This window comes from Halyomorpha halys, unplaced genomic scaffold, assembly GCF_000696795.3.
Source record: "Halyomorpha halys isolate HHAL.00 unplaced genomic scaffold, Hhal_1.1 Scaffold64.1, whole genome shotgun sequence".
In the NCBI taxonomy this organism is placed as follows: Eukaryota; Metazoa; Arthropoda; class Insecta; order Hemiptera; family Pentatomidae; genus Halyomorpha; species Halyomorpha halys.
In genome coordinates this window covers 2403606-2421516 of record NW_027116348.1, presented here as the reverse complement: position 1 = coordinate 2421516, position 17911 = coordinate 2403606, and the positions used below count along the sequence as shown (strand labels likewise).

Genomic DNA, 17911 nt, shown 5'->3' with positions numbered 1-17911 from the left:
AGTAATAAATAGAAAAAATTAAAGGAATATAGAAAGCATTTCATATTGAACATACCAAAACATAATAAAATAAGCAAGGCTATTGCTATCTAATAATTTATAGCTTGCTATTGCGTGTATTATACATTAACTAGGTTAAATAAATTGGATAAATATAAATATTTAGATTATACATGTTACTATAGTCAACTAGTAAAAGTGTATAGGGCTGCACTACGATTTTTCTGGCAGTCAGCTAGGAGTCTTCCACAAAGAAGGATGGAATTTATTTTTTTATAATGAGCCATTCAAATAATGAAGACACTAGTTTGTTAGATGGTTGAAAACAGAGACTCATCTGAAATATAAGGAAGAATAAGGGTGCATCAATTTTATAACAGAAAACTCATTGGCGTATATTGGTTAAGGCAAAAGTATTACAAGGATGCGTTTTTACTATTTACAAAGTAACAAAAATAACTATTATTTATTATAATGTTTGATTAATATTAAAATTTTCATATCAATGAACAATGGTCATTCAACAAGATCTTATTAGGGATTTAATATTCTGGAAGGGCATGGTTTTAATTAAAGGTGTTTTTAATACTAGGGAAGGGCATAAATACAGAATTTTAAAAATGCTTCCTCTTAAGCGACTTTAGGTTTGTTTTCACACAAACATATAATTTATATCAAGGGAGAGTAAATGGAAAAGCTACTTAAATACGCCCCCTAGATGGTGACGGGCTAAAATAGGATTTCCACTCGGTAAAAGCCACGGAAACCTTACTCCAAATCGTATCAAATATTCACAAAGTTTAGTAGGGGCTCCACGTTATTTCATACTTAAACTCACTTGAAACCCTCCTCATATTATTCAACCAAGGACAGGGGTGCACATTCTTTTAAAAATGCATGCCACATCTGAGGGTCTCCATATTCAGGTGTGCCACAATTGTACTTCACCCTCCTCCCTCTGTTTTTCCCATTTGAAAATTTTGAGTGCATAAATTGAGTTCAAGATTAGTAATATTAGCTAAGCAATGAAACAATGAATAACTATTCTTTAAGCAATAAAAATGTACGTAAGCAATAACCGTACGAAACCGCCTTGCTAATCGTTTGTTTTTACTTAGAAGTGATCCTAGAGTAATCAGTACCTCTGTAAAAGTTTAGTTGCAGTAAATTGGTTTAAAATGTAATAGAGATATTTATTTACGAGATAATAATTCGGATTTCTTTTCTTTTGCAACAATTTTTGAAGCCAGTTTCAAATCATGTTAAAAGACATGACTAGTAAACTTTTCAAGAGAGAATCCGTAAGGAAAAAATAAATAAACAAGATTACTGATTTAATAAATTGATTGTTTGAGAGTGGTTTGTATAATATTATTATTATCCACTAAATTGTTAATGAGGTAAGTAGAATAGGAAAAACAATTTTTTTAGAATAGTTTTGTAATGAAATTATGTGATATATATATAAATAAGAAATGGGCAATTGCCAGCAAAAAAGACAATTTAATGAGTTCCGACATCAATGATTAAGGTTTTCTCCTTGAAAATAGCTTAAGGGTTGAAACAAAGGAGGTTTTTTTAAAATGGGAAGTAGAGAGTAAAAATGGATCATTGAAGTTTAGGGAAAAATAATATTTATTTTTTATCATCAGACGTATAAAGGGTACAAGTTAAAAATTATCAGAGTTATATTTTTATAATGTTTTCCTAGTAGTATTCATATCTTAACTAAAATCACAAGAATAACGTAGTGCGAAATCTCTGATTTAAGAAATTTCATTTAGCAAGAACGTGGATATTATCCTCCATCCCCCCTCACTTCCATTTTTTGTAATTTATAAATTTTGTCGCTCTAGTGATGAGTGGCGTAAAGAATCCTTTCATTCCAAATACGGAGCTTGGTTTTGTTTGAGTAATTAAATAAATTTAAATTAATTAAAATTAAGTGAATAGAAGTTTTAAAATCTACTATCTAGTCGCGTGCCAATTCTAAACCCTCAGCGTGATAGTTTGGCAAGCTGACCATGGGTTACCCCGGAAGAGGTGTAGGCCTGAGCATTTTGCTCATATTGGGAAATAAATGTCTCTGCTTTATTTTTTTATACTTTTTTCTACCTTCCATTAACCCCTTTATGCTGATATTTCCGCTTTTTATGTCACTCCATCTTACCATATTTTACTTCCTTACCTATACTCAATTCGGTTTTACTCCGACCTCCTTGCAACAGTAAGACAGCGTTTCTCTCACCAGTAAACTCATAACGTGACATTCTTTTTAACTCAATTGAGCAGTTTCCTCACCTGGACATCTCCTGAGATCTTTTACGGAATCTAGATTCTTCTTCATACAATAAAGGAAGAGCAACAATTTCAAATTGCATTAAAGGTAATCGTCATGATGTTAGTCATAATCATCACCAATTATATTAAAAAACATAGTATATCTTGTCTACCATGAGGTAAACGCTGAAGGCAAACCTCTTAGTGGATAAAAAAGTAGGGCACTCCTCCCGGGTTAAGAACCCCGACCTAAGCCAACGTGAAGTGATTTCGTGGATAATACAGGCTAAAAATCTTGTTTTAGGCCATCACACCCAAGAACAAATTTTATGCCTGTGATGGAATTGAAGATAACTTAGAAATAATTAAAACTAACAAAGAAACGAATAATAATTTTCTTAAACATAGCAAAAGTTATTTATAGCAATATTTTATATGTTTCAGATTTGGCAGTTGGCTTAATAAGCGTATTAACAGACATTGTCTGGAGAGTCACGATAGCCTGGCATGCTGGAAACGTTGCCTGCAAAGTAATACGATATTTACAGGTAATTGTTGACCATTTATTAACGAATAAATATATTATTCATTGATGAGGATGTTATCATAATTTTTAAGTTGTGTTGCATATTAAACATTTACATGTTTGCTAGGTATTGGTAACATATGGCTCGACATATGTGCTAGTGGCTCTCAGCATCGACAGATATGATGCCATAAAACATCCAATGAAATTCTCAGGAAGTTGTGAGTATTGAAAAAATGGCTTATAGCAAATATTTTCTGCACTGTAATAATAATGATAATGTGCTCATATGTAGTTCAAACCAAATGTCTTTGATCTGCATATTTTGATTTATGGTTATATATATTCATTCACAAATAAATACATACAATGTTACAAATATTTCATATATTCATTATACATACATATATTTCATTTAAAAAATAATTTACATATTAGTAGCAGATTTTCGAGAAATAAAAATGATTTTGTCATTCAATTGATATCTGAAGCCAATTATTATTAGTAAATTTAGTTAATTAATTTTTCATAAAAAAACTTTTTTTTGTTTTTCGTATTGTTTAAAATTCCTACTAATTTACAAGATTATAAATTGATAAACTTTCAAGTATTGTCATAATTATAGAGAGGAAACTGTCGGTCCATAACCTTAAGAAAGATTGGATAGGTAGGAATTATAGGGTTGGCTGCAGTAGATGAGAGAATGAGGTATTAGAAAGAAGCCTGATCTAAGTATTCCGAAGGATTTGAGTGATTTACAGCTAATTAAAAATTCTATCAAATATCTATTACATGTGGTAGCGGTGTGAAATATATTTGGAAGTCATGATGAAAAGAAAAGTTGCGATTAGATTTAGGGTCGTTCTATCAATTAATCATATCAAATAGACAAATAAGTTAAACTTGTTTATTTCTGTGTACATTTCGACCTAAATTTCATGGCAGTGAAAAACAACACGATATAATCTTAATTCAGAAAAAAAATAATACAAACAATCTTGTAAATATATATAACAATAAATCAGGTATATGGTACTTGATGCTGATAGAAGATAAAATTTAATAATGTAAAGGTAAAATTTATACAAAATAAATAATAAAATTCTTACTCGTCTTAAAATTCAAACTCGTCATGTAAATAAGAAAATGAACATACTAAAAGGGGCGGAAGAAATTGTAGATGATGAGTAATTGAAATTTAATAACATAGGCAAGTAATGATTAAAGATGTATAAATAGTAAAAACGATTTAAATAGCATAATGAAATGTGTGAAAGAAAACAATATACACGAGAGTGGTCTGAAAATTTTCCGACCGCAACGTGAAGATGGCAGCACTCGTAAAATAAAGTAAGTGAATTTCGTTGTTCGTATGTTGACAGTTATCCACCAAAGTTTCAGCCTTTTTGGAGCCGCAGTGTTTATGTAATCGAATTGATGTGAGTTTTTTTTGTGAAAATGGACAAAATCGAGCATCGAGCCGTCATTGAATATTTGTTTTTGAAAGGCAATACGCCTACGCAATTCAAAGATGAGTTGGATTCTGTGCATGGTGGCTCTTCACCACCATTTACCACAGTGAAATTTTGTGCAGCTGAATTTAAACTTGGCCGTGAGAGCTTGAGAGGCGATGAACGTTCGGGAAAAACTGCAACTGCCGATCAAGTTTGCTAATGGTGCTAGACGACCGCAGAATTAAAGTAAGGGGTTATGAACATGTCAAAAGAACGTGTTGGTTACATATTAAATCAAAATTTAGATATGAGAAATGTGTTCGAATGAACATTTTCACCGCTCTTTTGGCGCAGTTTAAGAGTAATAAATCCGGGTTTTGGCGCCGATTAATTACTGTAGATCGAACTTGGATAAACCATTATACGCCCGAAAATAAAAATAAAGTCCAAACAGTGGACTGCAAAGGGGCAACCGTTTCGGAAATTCGGTTCAAAACTTCGGCACAAATAAATATGTTTTATTTTAACTTTACATTATTATTTTTTAACTTCTATCACTATCAAATAACAAATACTTGATTTATTGTTATGTATATTTTCAAGTCGTCTTGTTTTTCAGCCCTAATGATGGCCTGAAATTCAGGTCGAAACTTTGGCACTAAAAAATAAGTTTTTCTTATTTGTATATTTCTACTCAGAGAACTCTCGGACATCTTCTCATACCTAAAAATACTTAAATATAGCTTTTAAAGAATACTTACATACATTATATAAAAGCCACAATATCTAGAGTCTCATAAATGATAATTTGTATTATACATAATTATTATAAAAAATAAATAAGCTGATAGACACAGAAAACTATATACAGCTTTATTACATGTTTAATTATTGTGCATCATAGAATTTTTTATTTTTATATTCATAAGATAATGAATATTTACGTTAACACATAATTTTCGCTGAAGCTGAGACCGTTAAAATCAACAATATGAATTTATAATTCTTAAACGAATAAAAAAAAAAATCCCGCTATTGTTCTATAATAAAGAAGTGGAAAAACTAAAAAAAAATAAAAAATAGATTTTAAATTTTCTCAGAATTGTACTTAAACCTTATGCCTGTTAATTGAAATATCACAAGTAATTGAAAACATCCATTCATCCATCCACAACGCGAATAAAGTAAACAAGGTAAAAAGACTATGTTAAAGCTCTGGTTGGGGCGAGTTGCCAGATTGTCTGAGTAAGGTAGCATCTGAAAAATGCATCCCTTGAAATGAAACTAAAAAAACAAAAAAAATCAGATTGCAAACTCACCAGAGACTTCAACAGTCCTAATTCCAGGACTAACGAACAATCACCTGGTTCTATTTCTAGCAACTGAATTAAGAATCTCACGGGAGGAAGAAATAAATGAGCACGTTGGGGCAAGGGTCGCACAGTGCTTGGGGTTCGAATCCAGCCTGGATCAATTTATATTTTGTTCGCAGCGGTCCCGACAAATAATTCTTGATTTTACTCCTTCGGAGATAAGTAGTTACTCAACATGGAACATGGCATAAAAAAATGTCCCGACCTCTAATATTTAAAGTCCAAATGAATAATTAAAAGTTTTTCAAGCCTAGAAAGTCAAATCTAAGAGCTAAGAGTTGTCCGTCGGGACCATCGTTAATGAGCTACATGGAATGTTTATATAATTAATAAGATAAAACATGGTACGTAGTAAGATCATCAAAAACAAAAATAAATGAATACTGATAATTACAGCAGACATTAGAAATAAATTTCAATACATTTTCAAATATTCAAAATGCAGGCAGAACAATAAGCACGTAAAAGGATTTTAAAAATGTACTTTAAGGCTCATACTATATAAAACTTAAATTTAAAAAAAAGTTGTTAAAGGATACTGGGGATTTTATAAAACAATATAATAATAATAAAGGCTTGAGGACCCCGAAGGTTCGATGCCGATACCACAAAACGCTCTCTGCATACATCCTTCCAGTGATGCCCCTCCAAACCCAATTCCACTAAATCTGTTTTAACACAATCTTCCCATCTACGTTTCGGTCTACCCCTCGGACGTTTACCTCTTGGTTCAGTGTTTATTACGATTTTAGGGATCCACTCGTTACTAAGCCCTACAACCTCACATGCCCATCTTATACGCCGAAATGCTATAAATAGAAATAAAACAATATATAGTAATGTATTTTCTTTAAATAATTGTTATAGCGAAAGGCAACTATATATTTCTCTTATTAGATAATAATTAAGACAATTTATGGAAAAAGCATTTGTTAGGTGACTGTAATCTTGGTTAATTTATCTCTAAAATCCCTTCACTTCACATTACAGAAATATTATTGATTGAATGATTGAAGATTCCGTCTAAAAATACTAAAACTGGCATTTGTTCAAACTTTTCAGGCGTAAGAAAATCACGTTTAACTTTTACCCAGTTATCATATTTTTAATTTTGACACACAACAGCCTGCGTTAAGAAATGAACATTGATGCATTGATATCTCATTTGCTTATAACACTCAGATGAGGTTAGGAAAAAGTTTTTTATGCTAAAAAATCGTCATGTTAAATTTTGCAGGTATAACCTTTCAGTAGAATCGTGGGTTTTAATTGGTGTAGCCAAATAAAAAGACTTATTAATTTATTGTTATTCTTTGTGCTATATACCGCGTTTTCCAATATCATAATTGAATTAGAATCTTTGTTTTTCCCTAAATACTAGTTTAATATGAATAATAGGAAAAAACAATTTCGGTTTAAAAAAAAATCATCTGTTTAATAAACAGTCACATAAGGACTTCCAGGAAGGAGTATAATAAAGAGGATAAGTAGGCAGAAAAAGTGAAACCCAAAAGGCGGGCGTTGTATGTCTTTCAACAAAAGCGTAGCAGTTTAGATTACACTGAAGGAAATTCCTATTGGCCTCTACGTAAATCTTTCTTCCGTGGGCGTGGCCTTTTTGGCTTCACTTTTTGACAGAGTTGTTCACATATTAGGGTTATGTCATCCAGTATAGGGATTATAAGTCAAAGAGAGGTTAAAAAAATATTCATTCTAGGATTGTATTTGTGTCAAATAAAATGTTTAAAGCTATTTTGATGTGCCTTAAATATAAACAAACCATGATATCAGGGGTGAAAAAATTCTTCGTAAGTAACAAGTTGTATTTGTACGTGTATTTATTTGATTTTTAAAAAATATAGCAATAACAATGGCTTATTAGACCTACCCACCTTTGTGTCTTATTATCATTGGCATCGAATTGAAGAAATTTCAAGAAAAATTGTTAACCATATACGATAGCATATTTTGAGGAATGCTTCAGAAGAAAAAAAGTACAAGTAATTGTATGTTGGTTATACAGTTATTGATATTTTTTATTGTTTTCACCTCACAGAAAAAGAGAAAAAACAAAAAACAGTGAATATATTAAGGGAAATATGAAGCATAATAGTGACGTACCGTTGAAACTTATTTATATTGAGGAAGCAGAAGTGGAAAAAACCTTATGAACGTTATATAGTCGAATCAAAACATTAAAACATAGCTTGTGTGAACTAAACGCCAGTGGAGCGGTCCCTCCTCGTTCTTGTACTTACCTCCAACTAGTGCTTCCTGAGGCAACATCCCCCAAACCTTCAGCGGACCAAGCACACTTCCTCATAATACTTTTTTTATGACCCCCTTCCTGAACAATTCTTGGGTCTACGCCCCAGGATGGATTCGAACCGGCGCCGCTAAAGTACCCAAGTGGTAAAGTTCTGCGCCTCAAACACCCGAGCTACGGACGGCCTAACCGTCATAGTACCATGTAGAAAAGGAAGGCTTCAGTATTTGTAGGAATAATATAGGAATATACTGTATAGATTTAGATCTAGTCTTAGCATTTATTGTTTATATAGCATTAGCTCGTCAATAAACTTAGGCGGTAAAAAAAAGGTGTGGACTGGCTAAGCTACGGGACAATTTAGGTAGAAACATTACATATGGAGTAAAATTCCATGAGGAACTGTCGACATTAAAGGACATAAAAGAAAACCTATATAGCTGCATAGACGTAATATTTAGAGTGTAGGTATTATTAATCTTATTACTGAACTAACCCAGTTAATAATGCAACAATGTATATATACAGGATTAAGGATCATAAGAAATCAGTACATAAGTTGGACTTGTGGATCTCATTTTTTGTTCCACTTTTTCTATTTTGTTAATTTTTCTCTCAGTTGAACATATCTTAGAATCCATGGCCATGAACTAGGGAGTAATCAATATTACAACAGGGCATATGAAAACAGTAATTATTCCAGAACTACAAATAAAAATAAAGCAGATAAATTTAAGGGCGAATATTGAGGATTTAGTTCGTTGATAGTCTTGCTCAAAATGCAGGAAGGAAACAACTGCGTTCAATTTTACCGAAGTTTAAAGGAATTAAATCTTTGTTTGTTTGTTTGTTTGTTAGTTTTGAAAGGGCGTTTAACAGCCTGGTCATCAACGCCCGTTGGTTGTTGGCTTTGGTAAGCCCTAGTTGTCTTAGTTATAGCTTTGGTATGGTGTACTGATCCGCACCAATTATAATTAAAATTGTGGCAATTATAATTTGTTTAATAATCGTAACGATATTGGAAAGGATGGTGAAAAGCAGAAAACTGACTGTTCTAATTTTAAAAATAAGGCAGGTTAAATAGATAATTATAATAATTAAAGGCTGGTTATTAAGTTAGTCTGATGGATGAATTTAATGACTTTTACAATTACAGATTCGTCGTAATTAAATCTTTTAGAAGAAGATAACTGACCAAACTGATGAATAAAACGCAAAATTATAGGAATAAAGAAAAGAATCTTGTAAATTCTCATTCATTTTTGTTTTAATGCTACTATTGATGCTCAAAGATTGAAAAATAGTATTGTTTTTCTGCAAAATTGATACAAACTGGATTAAAATTAAATCAATTTATTACTTATAGTTGTATAAGTAATAGTTTGATAAAGTAAAATACAATAATGTAAATAAGGAAATTCACAAACGCTGAAACAAAGAAATTAAAACATATGTTTTATAGCCGAAATGGCTTTTGGGCCGTTTGTAGCTGAGAAAGTTAAACGACGGTCTCGTGACTGCAGTGGTGCCGGTTCGAATCTACTTTGATTTCTGTGGCGGTCCCACGACTCAGTCGGCTTTGAGACATCTTAGCAACTACCAGCTCTAGTACTTATGTATATTTTACACTGCCTGGGATTACCCACTCAAGTTAACAGTTTCAATAAGATAGTGATAAACGCCAATTTTTCGCCTTAATTTACTTATGGCCACCATATGTATTTGTGTGGAAACGTTAGGTTAAATAAATATTATTTCTTCTCCAATCCAGAAAAAAACAATATTAATATTTTATAAATTATGAAACTATTATTTATTTTTTTTTTGATTGATAGATTTATTTGTTGATAGATATTACAATCTGCCACAAAGTTGTGGGCAATAGATAATAGTGATGAATGATCTCATACATACTAAAATAAAATAAAAAATAAATAAATTTAAAAAAAAAACTCTCCGAAAATATATACAAACAAAAGAATAAACAAGATGAACATAATCAAACTATCTGTATGAAAAATAAATAAATAAAATAAAATAATGAGAAAATAATATATACAATATTTACACAATCGACCTGAGGATCCCTGAGCCCACTCTATCCCCCACGTGTGAGGAGTAGAGCAGAGCTCAAAAGATCCCAGCGCATCCCTCTCGCCGCACTGGTAATGAGCCTTAGCAAGTGCTCTAAAGCCGCAAACACTCAACTTGAGTGGAGAATCTGAATTTTATTTGTTAAAAAAAAAGGAGATTGACATTGTGTTTGTTTAATTTAAAATAATTAATCCTTAATATTTTCTTTTATATTTAGTTCATTTTTTTTTTTATAAAACTGTATTCATTTTAGTTATATACTAACCCCACTAACCATAAGTATGTGAAATGTTAGGTATGTTCAATAGTTTGAGTTCGCTTACGAAACTTCTTTTCCTTTTTACTTTTTTTAAAAATAGTATATCGAAATAAATTGAAAAGTTATATATTCATTTATGTTTAATTATTTCGATATAATACAATATAAATTAATGTTATTCGAAGTAAATTATATCCATTTTGATCTTTCAATTATACAAGCACCTATATTAAGCATTAATCGTCAATTATGTACAGCATTAGGAGAATCTTTTATAATCAGGAACCGAGTTTTTTTTCATATAGTTAAATTGTATAAAGGAAATCTGACACAGCAACAACTTATTTAGTATCAACCAAGAAAACATAACATAGGAAGGTAACAGAAAACAAAGAGGTTAACAAAAAAGAGATATAGAATAGAAACTCATGGGTCATTAATTTTTAAAACATATTTTAATGGCATTGGAATTTTCAATACAGTCGGGTATTAATTTATTCCCACTATTTTCACCAAGGTTTGGGGCTGAAGTTTTTCATTTTGTAGGACCACCACTCAATGAAAAAAAGAGAACGCCCCAGGCCGGATTCGAACCGGAATCGCCAATATCTCCGACTAGTAACACTGTACCCAACCACTGAGCTATGGGCGGCGCAATGGAACTGAGTTTATTTTAAAGGAAGATACCGGACCTCAATACAATGATACGAGTGTGATTAGGTGTGAAAAACGTAGTGTATGTTGCGAAGAACTTTTACCAACTAAACTTAAAACTGATTGCTGTTATGAAAAAAGGTCCGAAAATTAGTGGAAAACTTGATTTAATTGGAAGCATTGAATACTGCTAAATCGTGTCATATTATTCCTGTTCGGTCAGTGTCGGATTTACATAATCCGAATTTTTCTTTTTTGAATTTGTATAAAGTCGGAGTCGGGGTCTCATTTTCTGATGTCACTCCCCTTACCGCGGACACCGGAAGACCCCAAAGACGCTGCGACTGCAATGCCGCCCCAGCCAATGCATCATGCAAGCTAGGACCTGGGCTACCCTTACCATCACGCCAGAGTCCAGGACATGTTGGCCAGCCACCGATCGAGACAGGCCTATTTTTTTCTGACACCAGGCGAAGCTTCATGGTTTTTACCATTTCGCCCACCGCCGATGTATACAGTCAGGATGCTGATTTATTGGGGCGGCATTGTGTGCATACAACACATGGTTAAAACTGAAATTAATCCAGGTATTGGTCTGGTTACATCTTCAGTACGCAAAATTCCACATCTATTGATATCGAAGTGAATTCGGAATCGCATAGGATGGAAGCATTGTTGCAAAAGTTAATGAATCATCAGAATAGATGAATTAAATGGTAACAGTTTTGATAAAAGATAAATCGATCAGATCATACATAGATCCATGAACATTAAATAAAACCATAAAACGAGCTCATTTTCCCATTTCCGACAATTGAAGAACTATCTACCAATATAAGGCCAAGTTTCATGTTCAATTAGGGTTTCGGATCCTTCACATTGACAAACCAAGCAGGGAATTATGAAAATTCATAATGGCGGGGAGAAGATACTATTATTAACTTCTTATTTTTCGAATCTCTAACGCGTCAGGAATTTTTTAATAAGTTAAGATAAAAACATTACACCGAATAAATTTCCAACAAACTTTAAATGCAGGGGTATATAGTGAACCGTGCTGCCATTAGAACGGGGATAGTGGTGAAACGAAGTAAGCAAAATTCAGTAATTTAGCACTCACGTTTGAAATGGACGCAGAGTAACATTTCTATTGCCTCTTGTGACTCTTTATATTGTCATCCAAGGCACTGAGGTTCTAAGGAGACATTTTAAAAAGAATATGACCTAAATCTTTATGTGGTGGAGACTTCAATGCCAAACATCCCTGATTTGGCAATAGAACTCAGAATTCTAAAAATAATAATGTTGTTAGTAAGCGTTTAGATCTTAAAAATTAATACATCCGTCCATCTGAACCGACCAATTGGCCGACAGACTTACGAGGACCGGAACTACTTGACTTTTTTTTATTAGTTCTTGCTACAGCACGCTACACCAACAAATCTCTCATTTGACCAATACAAACATGAGATTTATAACACATCTGACTTAACATACGAACAAGTAACTATAATCTCTGTCATCAAACTATAAAAATACAACATAGAACCACATTTAGATTTTCTCCGTAAGCCTCACAACCCTGGGCTAAAAGTGATAAGGAAAAATCCGACTTATTTGCCTATGATCTCATGAACGTATTTCAAACACGTTCAAAAACGGATTTTCTTGACCAATCGAATTCTTAGTTTCTTAGAGACCAATCAATCAATATCTTCCTCTTTCTCTACCTTACGACGTGAAATTTAGTATAATGAAAAACTATTCTTTATGCGACTTTATCTTGCATTATAAGAAAACAATGTGATTCCTAACCACCACTTCGGCATTACCGTGGCATTAACAACAAAATCAAATCAACTTACCATAAAAAACAGTACAAAAAAAATCCAACCTACTGGTACAAACCTGACGGACACAATGCCAATAAATCCAACAAGAAGACTGACTCAGGAGCAAGGACCTGCACCATTAGGTGGATGCACTATGAAAGGGGTGACTTTATTGGAAGGTTTCTCCACAAACGAATTCATCATAATCCTGATGAGGTTGACAAGTGAATAACATGTGATCTTATGAAGTAATAAACATATTTAAGAAAACTTGACAATAAATCGAAACTATGCTCATTAAAAGTCCAATTAAAAATTAACAAAGAATTAAGAACCTTGAAAATTAGAAAAATATTCCTACATTAAAGGAAAATTCAAAATAACTTTATATAAAATATGTCTCCGTTAAAAGTTCACGAACATTTATATTTATACTGTTTCCTACTTTGGTGACAATAGATTAGCAACATGTTGATTACTAGGTCTCTGCCCTGTTTAGAATAGAGGTAGTATTTTCAATTTTCAATTACATAAATAACTTATAGCGCGTTTTACAGTTTTCAATTAGCAATGATTGAAAATCATCGGTAAAATGAAATCGTAATTATCAACAGAGTGCAAAGCGTTATTTCTGAATTGTCTGATAATGAAGTAAATTATTATGCTTTACCACTGATTTAGATCTAATTAATTGATATTGGATTCTGTCAAAGGATAGATTAAGCTCTGAATAGGGGGTGTAGTGTACGTTCGAGTGGAATTTTTATATACATTATAAGAATTACTAATATTGGTACTAAAAATGGCTTTTGAAAGCTTTCTAATTTTTCTATACTTTTAATTTTAAAAATATGTTCAATTAAAAAAAAATGAATATCATAACTATTTACTTGTTTGATCAGCAATGCTTTGAAAAAAAAGAGGTTTAGACTATCAAAACTAAACTAATCTAATACACACAGTTCACATAAAAACGGTTCACGTAAATCCAAAGAATTAGTGTCTATCTTTTACAAAATTATGGCAAGTAGCAGATAGCAACAAAATATAATTTCATAATATCTGCAGCAGAAATATACAACCCTAGATGTAAGGTCACAGAAATTATTTTCAATGCAAATATTGATAAGGCATAGGAAACAAGCTAATTCCGCCGTTTTTTAATTGACCCCTCTTTCATTACGTAATTTAAAAAGATGTTTTTCATTATTAACGAATCTGAAAAGTAGACGGTGATGATGGTAATTGGCTCTACGGTAATAATTGGAAAACAAGTGTAGTTGCTAAATAATTTATTTCAATATACACAAACTTATTTTCACATATACGAAATGTAAATATCTTTTTAGTTTGATTTTGAGTAATAGAGGTATATAAAAAAAAAAAAAATTCAAAAATCCATTAGTGTAAATTGTTTCAAATTACTATTATTATTATTTAAAAATTAAAATGAACGAATTCGAAATCGTTCTAAGCCTACTTGCTACAGCTTAGGATAAATACATCACAAATTTAGTGACAATCTTAATGAAATTATGGACAGCAATCACAAAATGCCAAATAAAATGTACAAACTGGAAGATTGTTGATTGACCGTGTGTATAGATGAATGGAATATGGTCTGGGTGCGGTAAAAAAAAAACTCAAATAGTAGAATTATAATTCCCGCACCCGGACCATATTCCATTCATTAAAATGTACAAACATTTATAAAAATGTATAAATATACTCCAGTGTACACAAAATTGAAAATATAGGGTGTTTTTTTAAGCCCGATAGAACTTGAAATTGTAAAAAATAACACAAAAAATTAAATTGTAATCAATTTTTTTTTTTTATTCGAAAGATCAATACGTGACATTAACATTTGAAAATGATTTCGGGCATATGGGCACCGCGGCTGTTCTTGACGAAGCGCATTCTGGACGTCCAATTTTGGGCCACTTTTTCGAGCACTGCTGGCCGTATGTCACGAATAACACGAACAATGCTGGCCTCCAAGGCGTCAATTGTTGCTGGTTTATCAGCATAAACCAGTGACTTCACGTAGCCCCACAGGAAATAATCGAGAGGTGTCAAATCGCACGACCATATGCGGCAATTTTGCTCATTAACAAACCCGTTAAGCCAAAAATGCGCCTCATCGCTGAACACAATTTTACAGAATGCGCTTCGTCAAGAACAGCCGCGGTGCCCATATGCCCGAAATCATTGTCAAATGTTAATGTCACGTATTGATCTTTCGAATAAAAAAAAGATTTTGATTACAATTTAATTTTTTGTGTTATTTTTTACAATTTCAAGTTCTATCGGGCTTAAAAAAACACCCTATATTTACAAGAACATTTTAGGAATGTTCACTAGAAAATGTAAATGTAACTAACAACAAAACAATGTAAGTAACAATTAACTCGTTCTATTTGAAAAAGAGGTAAGTTCAAAAGTTTTCGTAAAAATTTTTTTTCACCGATACAGTGGTTTTTCCAAGATATTGGCTTCAATTTTTGATTTTGACACCTCTTTTTCAATTTTTCCTAGTCCTTTACCGCAAACAGTTCAGCAGAAGAAATATGGTCGTAAAATATTTCTTCTAGAGTAATTAAGAAGGAAGACATTGACATCTGATTCATTAAATGAATTATTGTTAAATACCATCGATTGTGCCTCGAAAAAGTATATAGCAAAAAATTTTATTTTTAGCAGGAATATTGACAAAAGTGCATTCTGGACCTTAGATTGGTATTCTATCTTAAACGGTTCCATATCGACTTTATCAAATTCTGTCAACTACTTAAGCTTATGAGGAAAAGTATATATAGCACGGGATCATTTTCATTGAATTCACATTTACATTAGCAATTTAGATTATGCTATCAAAACATGATAACTGTTTCTGGTACTCGAAGCTTTCCTTGTTTTACTTATTTGTACGTAAGTACAGTTGAAACTAGAAGACGTTTTAGTTAAGTTTGTGGTGTGCAGGTGTAAATACCAAAAAACGTTTATGAATTTCATACATTTAATTATTTTGTATTTTAGAGAATTATTGACATAAAAAAATCTGGATTATTACTATTACATCTAAACTTAATAATATTTTTCATCAAATGTTTGCTGCGATCTCTAGTCCATGTTAGTTATAATACAAGAGCCCGGAAGAAAAAAAGGGAGTTATCTCACCCCAATTTTTTATTACTTTAATGAAAACTGTATAATTCTAGTCAAAACTGATGAGTCTGCCAAGTATAGTTAGGGGGGAATAAAAAATGGCGGCTGTTTAAAAACCTTAAAAAAACATTAAACATTTTTCATTCGGAGCTCTATATCTTAAAAATACCAACAACAATAGAAAATCTAAAACAACATTATTTAAAGAAGAATCAATTTGCTGAAATATGAGCCATAATAGAACTATTTACCTCCAATAGCCTTTTAAAAATCAACATTTTATAAAAATGTACAGAAATATCAGTAGTTAGTGAATCAATTTAGTGAAATCTATATCTCAATAACCATTCGACGTACAAATTCTATTAGCACTCAAATTAAAGCTAAATAATTTTATAATACAATTATTTAGCTTTAATTTGAGTAGTTAATTAGCTTCGTAGGGATAGTAGTTTTCATATTTGCTAAAATAAATTGATTTATAGAGTTGTTCGGACAATAGGTTTGTTTAATGAAAAACTTTATTTCGGAAACCATTGGACGTACAGATGTCTGCCAACATTCAAATTAAAGCTAGTCAAGTTTACTATAAAATAGTTTATAACGTTTATTTTTGTAGGAGCAGCAGTTTTTATGATATTTCACAAAATGTTAATTTCTAGTTGTTCGTATAAAATGTTGGATTTTTTAAACAATATATCTCTAGACCCAGAATTCGCACATATGTTTGCGAACACTCAAAATAAAGGGAATTAAACTTACTATAAAGTAGTCGATAACACTCATCATCGCAGGGGTAGTAGTTTTTATGATATTCACATATGAATATAAATTTGGCAAATGAAAATTTGTCCGAACAACTATAAATCAATTTATTTTAGTAAATTTCATGAAAACTAATACTCCTATGAAAATGAACGTCATATACTACTTTATAGCTCATTAAACTAGCTTTAATTAGAGTGCTAATAGACATCTGTAGGTCAAATAGTTTTTGAGATATAGATTTTTCAAAATAAATTAACTACTGATCTTTTAGTACTAGTGCTCTTGTACTATTTGCAAATCTAGGAGGGATAAATAAATAAATATTATGTCATTAATCCACGTTTTTCTGTAACTATCTATAAATATACTTGCTTATTAACTCATTATTCCTATGAAACACATACTTATAACTAGAATTTAAAGTGGGTAAAACTCCAACCCACAGCTAATAATAGACCGAGTAAATAAAACGTTGGTTTGAAACTAGAATTAAAAATTAGGCGTCATTAGTAGACTTAACCAGTAGCTTATGGAGTAATGGCCGATATCAATTAGAAAATGCAGGTAATTAATAAATCCTGGCAGATGATTGGATAATATTTGTCAAGCAGGGTAGCTAGCAATCCGCTCATTAGATGACTGATTACATTTGCGATACATCTTTATGGCAGTTAGTGTTTGTTAATGTTCAAACCGTTAATTTTCTAGCATTATTAATTTTCCTTGTTCGTTAACAATATCATAATTATAAAACTAAAATGATTCTACTTTACTTTTCAATGGATGTAAATGAGTTTATTTTTATAGTGTCATCTCAAAGGTTTGATCCTCATTCTGTTCAACTTTATATTACCTCAAATCTTACTCCCAATCAATTATGTTCCACGACCATTTATAGACCTTAAATATAAAATCTCTTACAGCCACATAAAAAAAGATTGATATTAAAATATGTATTTTGAACCTTGTTTTAGAGTTTCCTAAACCACTGAAGAATGGACTTCACGTATTCACGTTTCTTTTTTGTTTGAACTTAGTGACTTGGTATTTGTAATTATACAGTTTCACCACACATTACAAAGCAGATGCCTACTTTTAGCTAATATTACAATTTTTCTCGATACAATTATTACTTTTTTTTTTACAAAGCCTGCTCCACTTGCAATCAGTAAATGTTTTCAAGGTAAGCCCGCAATCATGGGATCTTAAAAGGCGAGCCAGGAAGGGAAGATATATA

General features: G+C 31.7%; 1 protein-coding gene across 2 annotated transcripts in view; it reads left to right on the top strand.

Moving 5' to 3' along the window:
- Nucleotides 1–17911, top strand: part of LOC106692632 (cardioacceleratory peptide receptor) — a 533326-nt gene that overhangs the window by 460375 nt on the left and 55040 nt on the right. For both annotated transcript variants that reach the window (XM_067053153.1, XM_067053154.1), the window contains 2 exons: nucleotides 2725–2828; nucleotides 2934–3027. In XM_067053153.1, the coding sequence (XP_066909254.1) occupies nucleotides 2725–2828; nucleotides 2934–3027 (198 nt within the window). The remainder of the gene's footprint in view (nucleotides 1–2724; nucleotides 2829–2933; nucleotides 3028–17911) is intronic.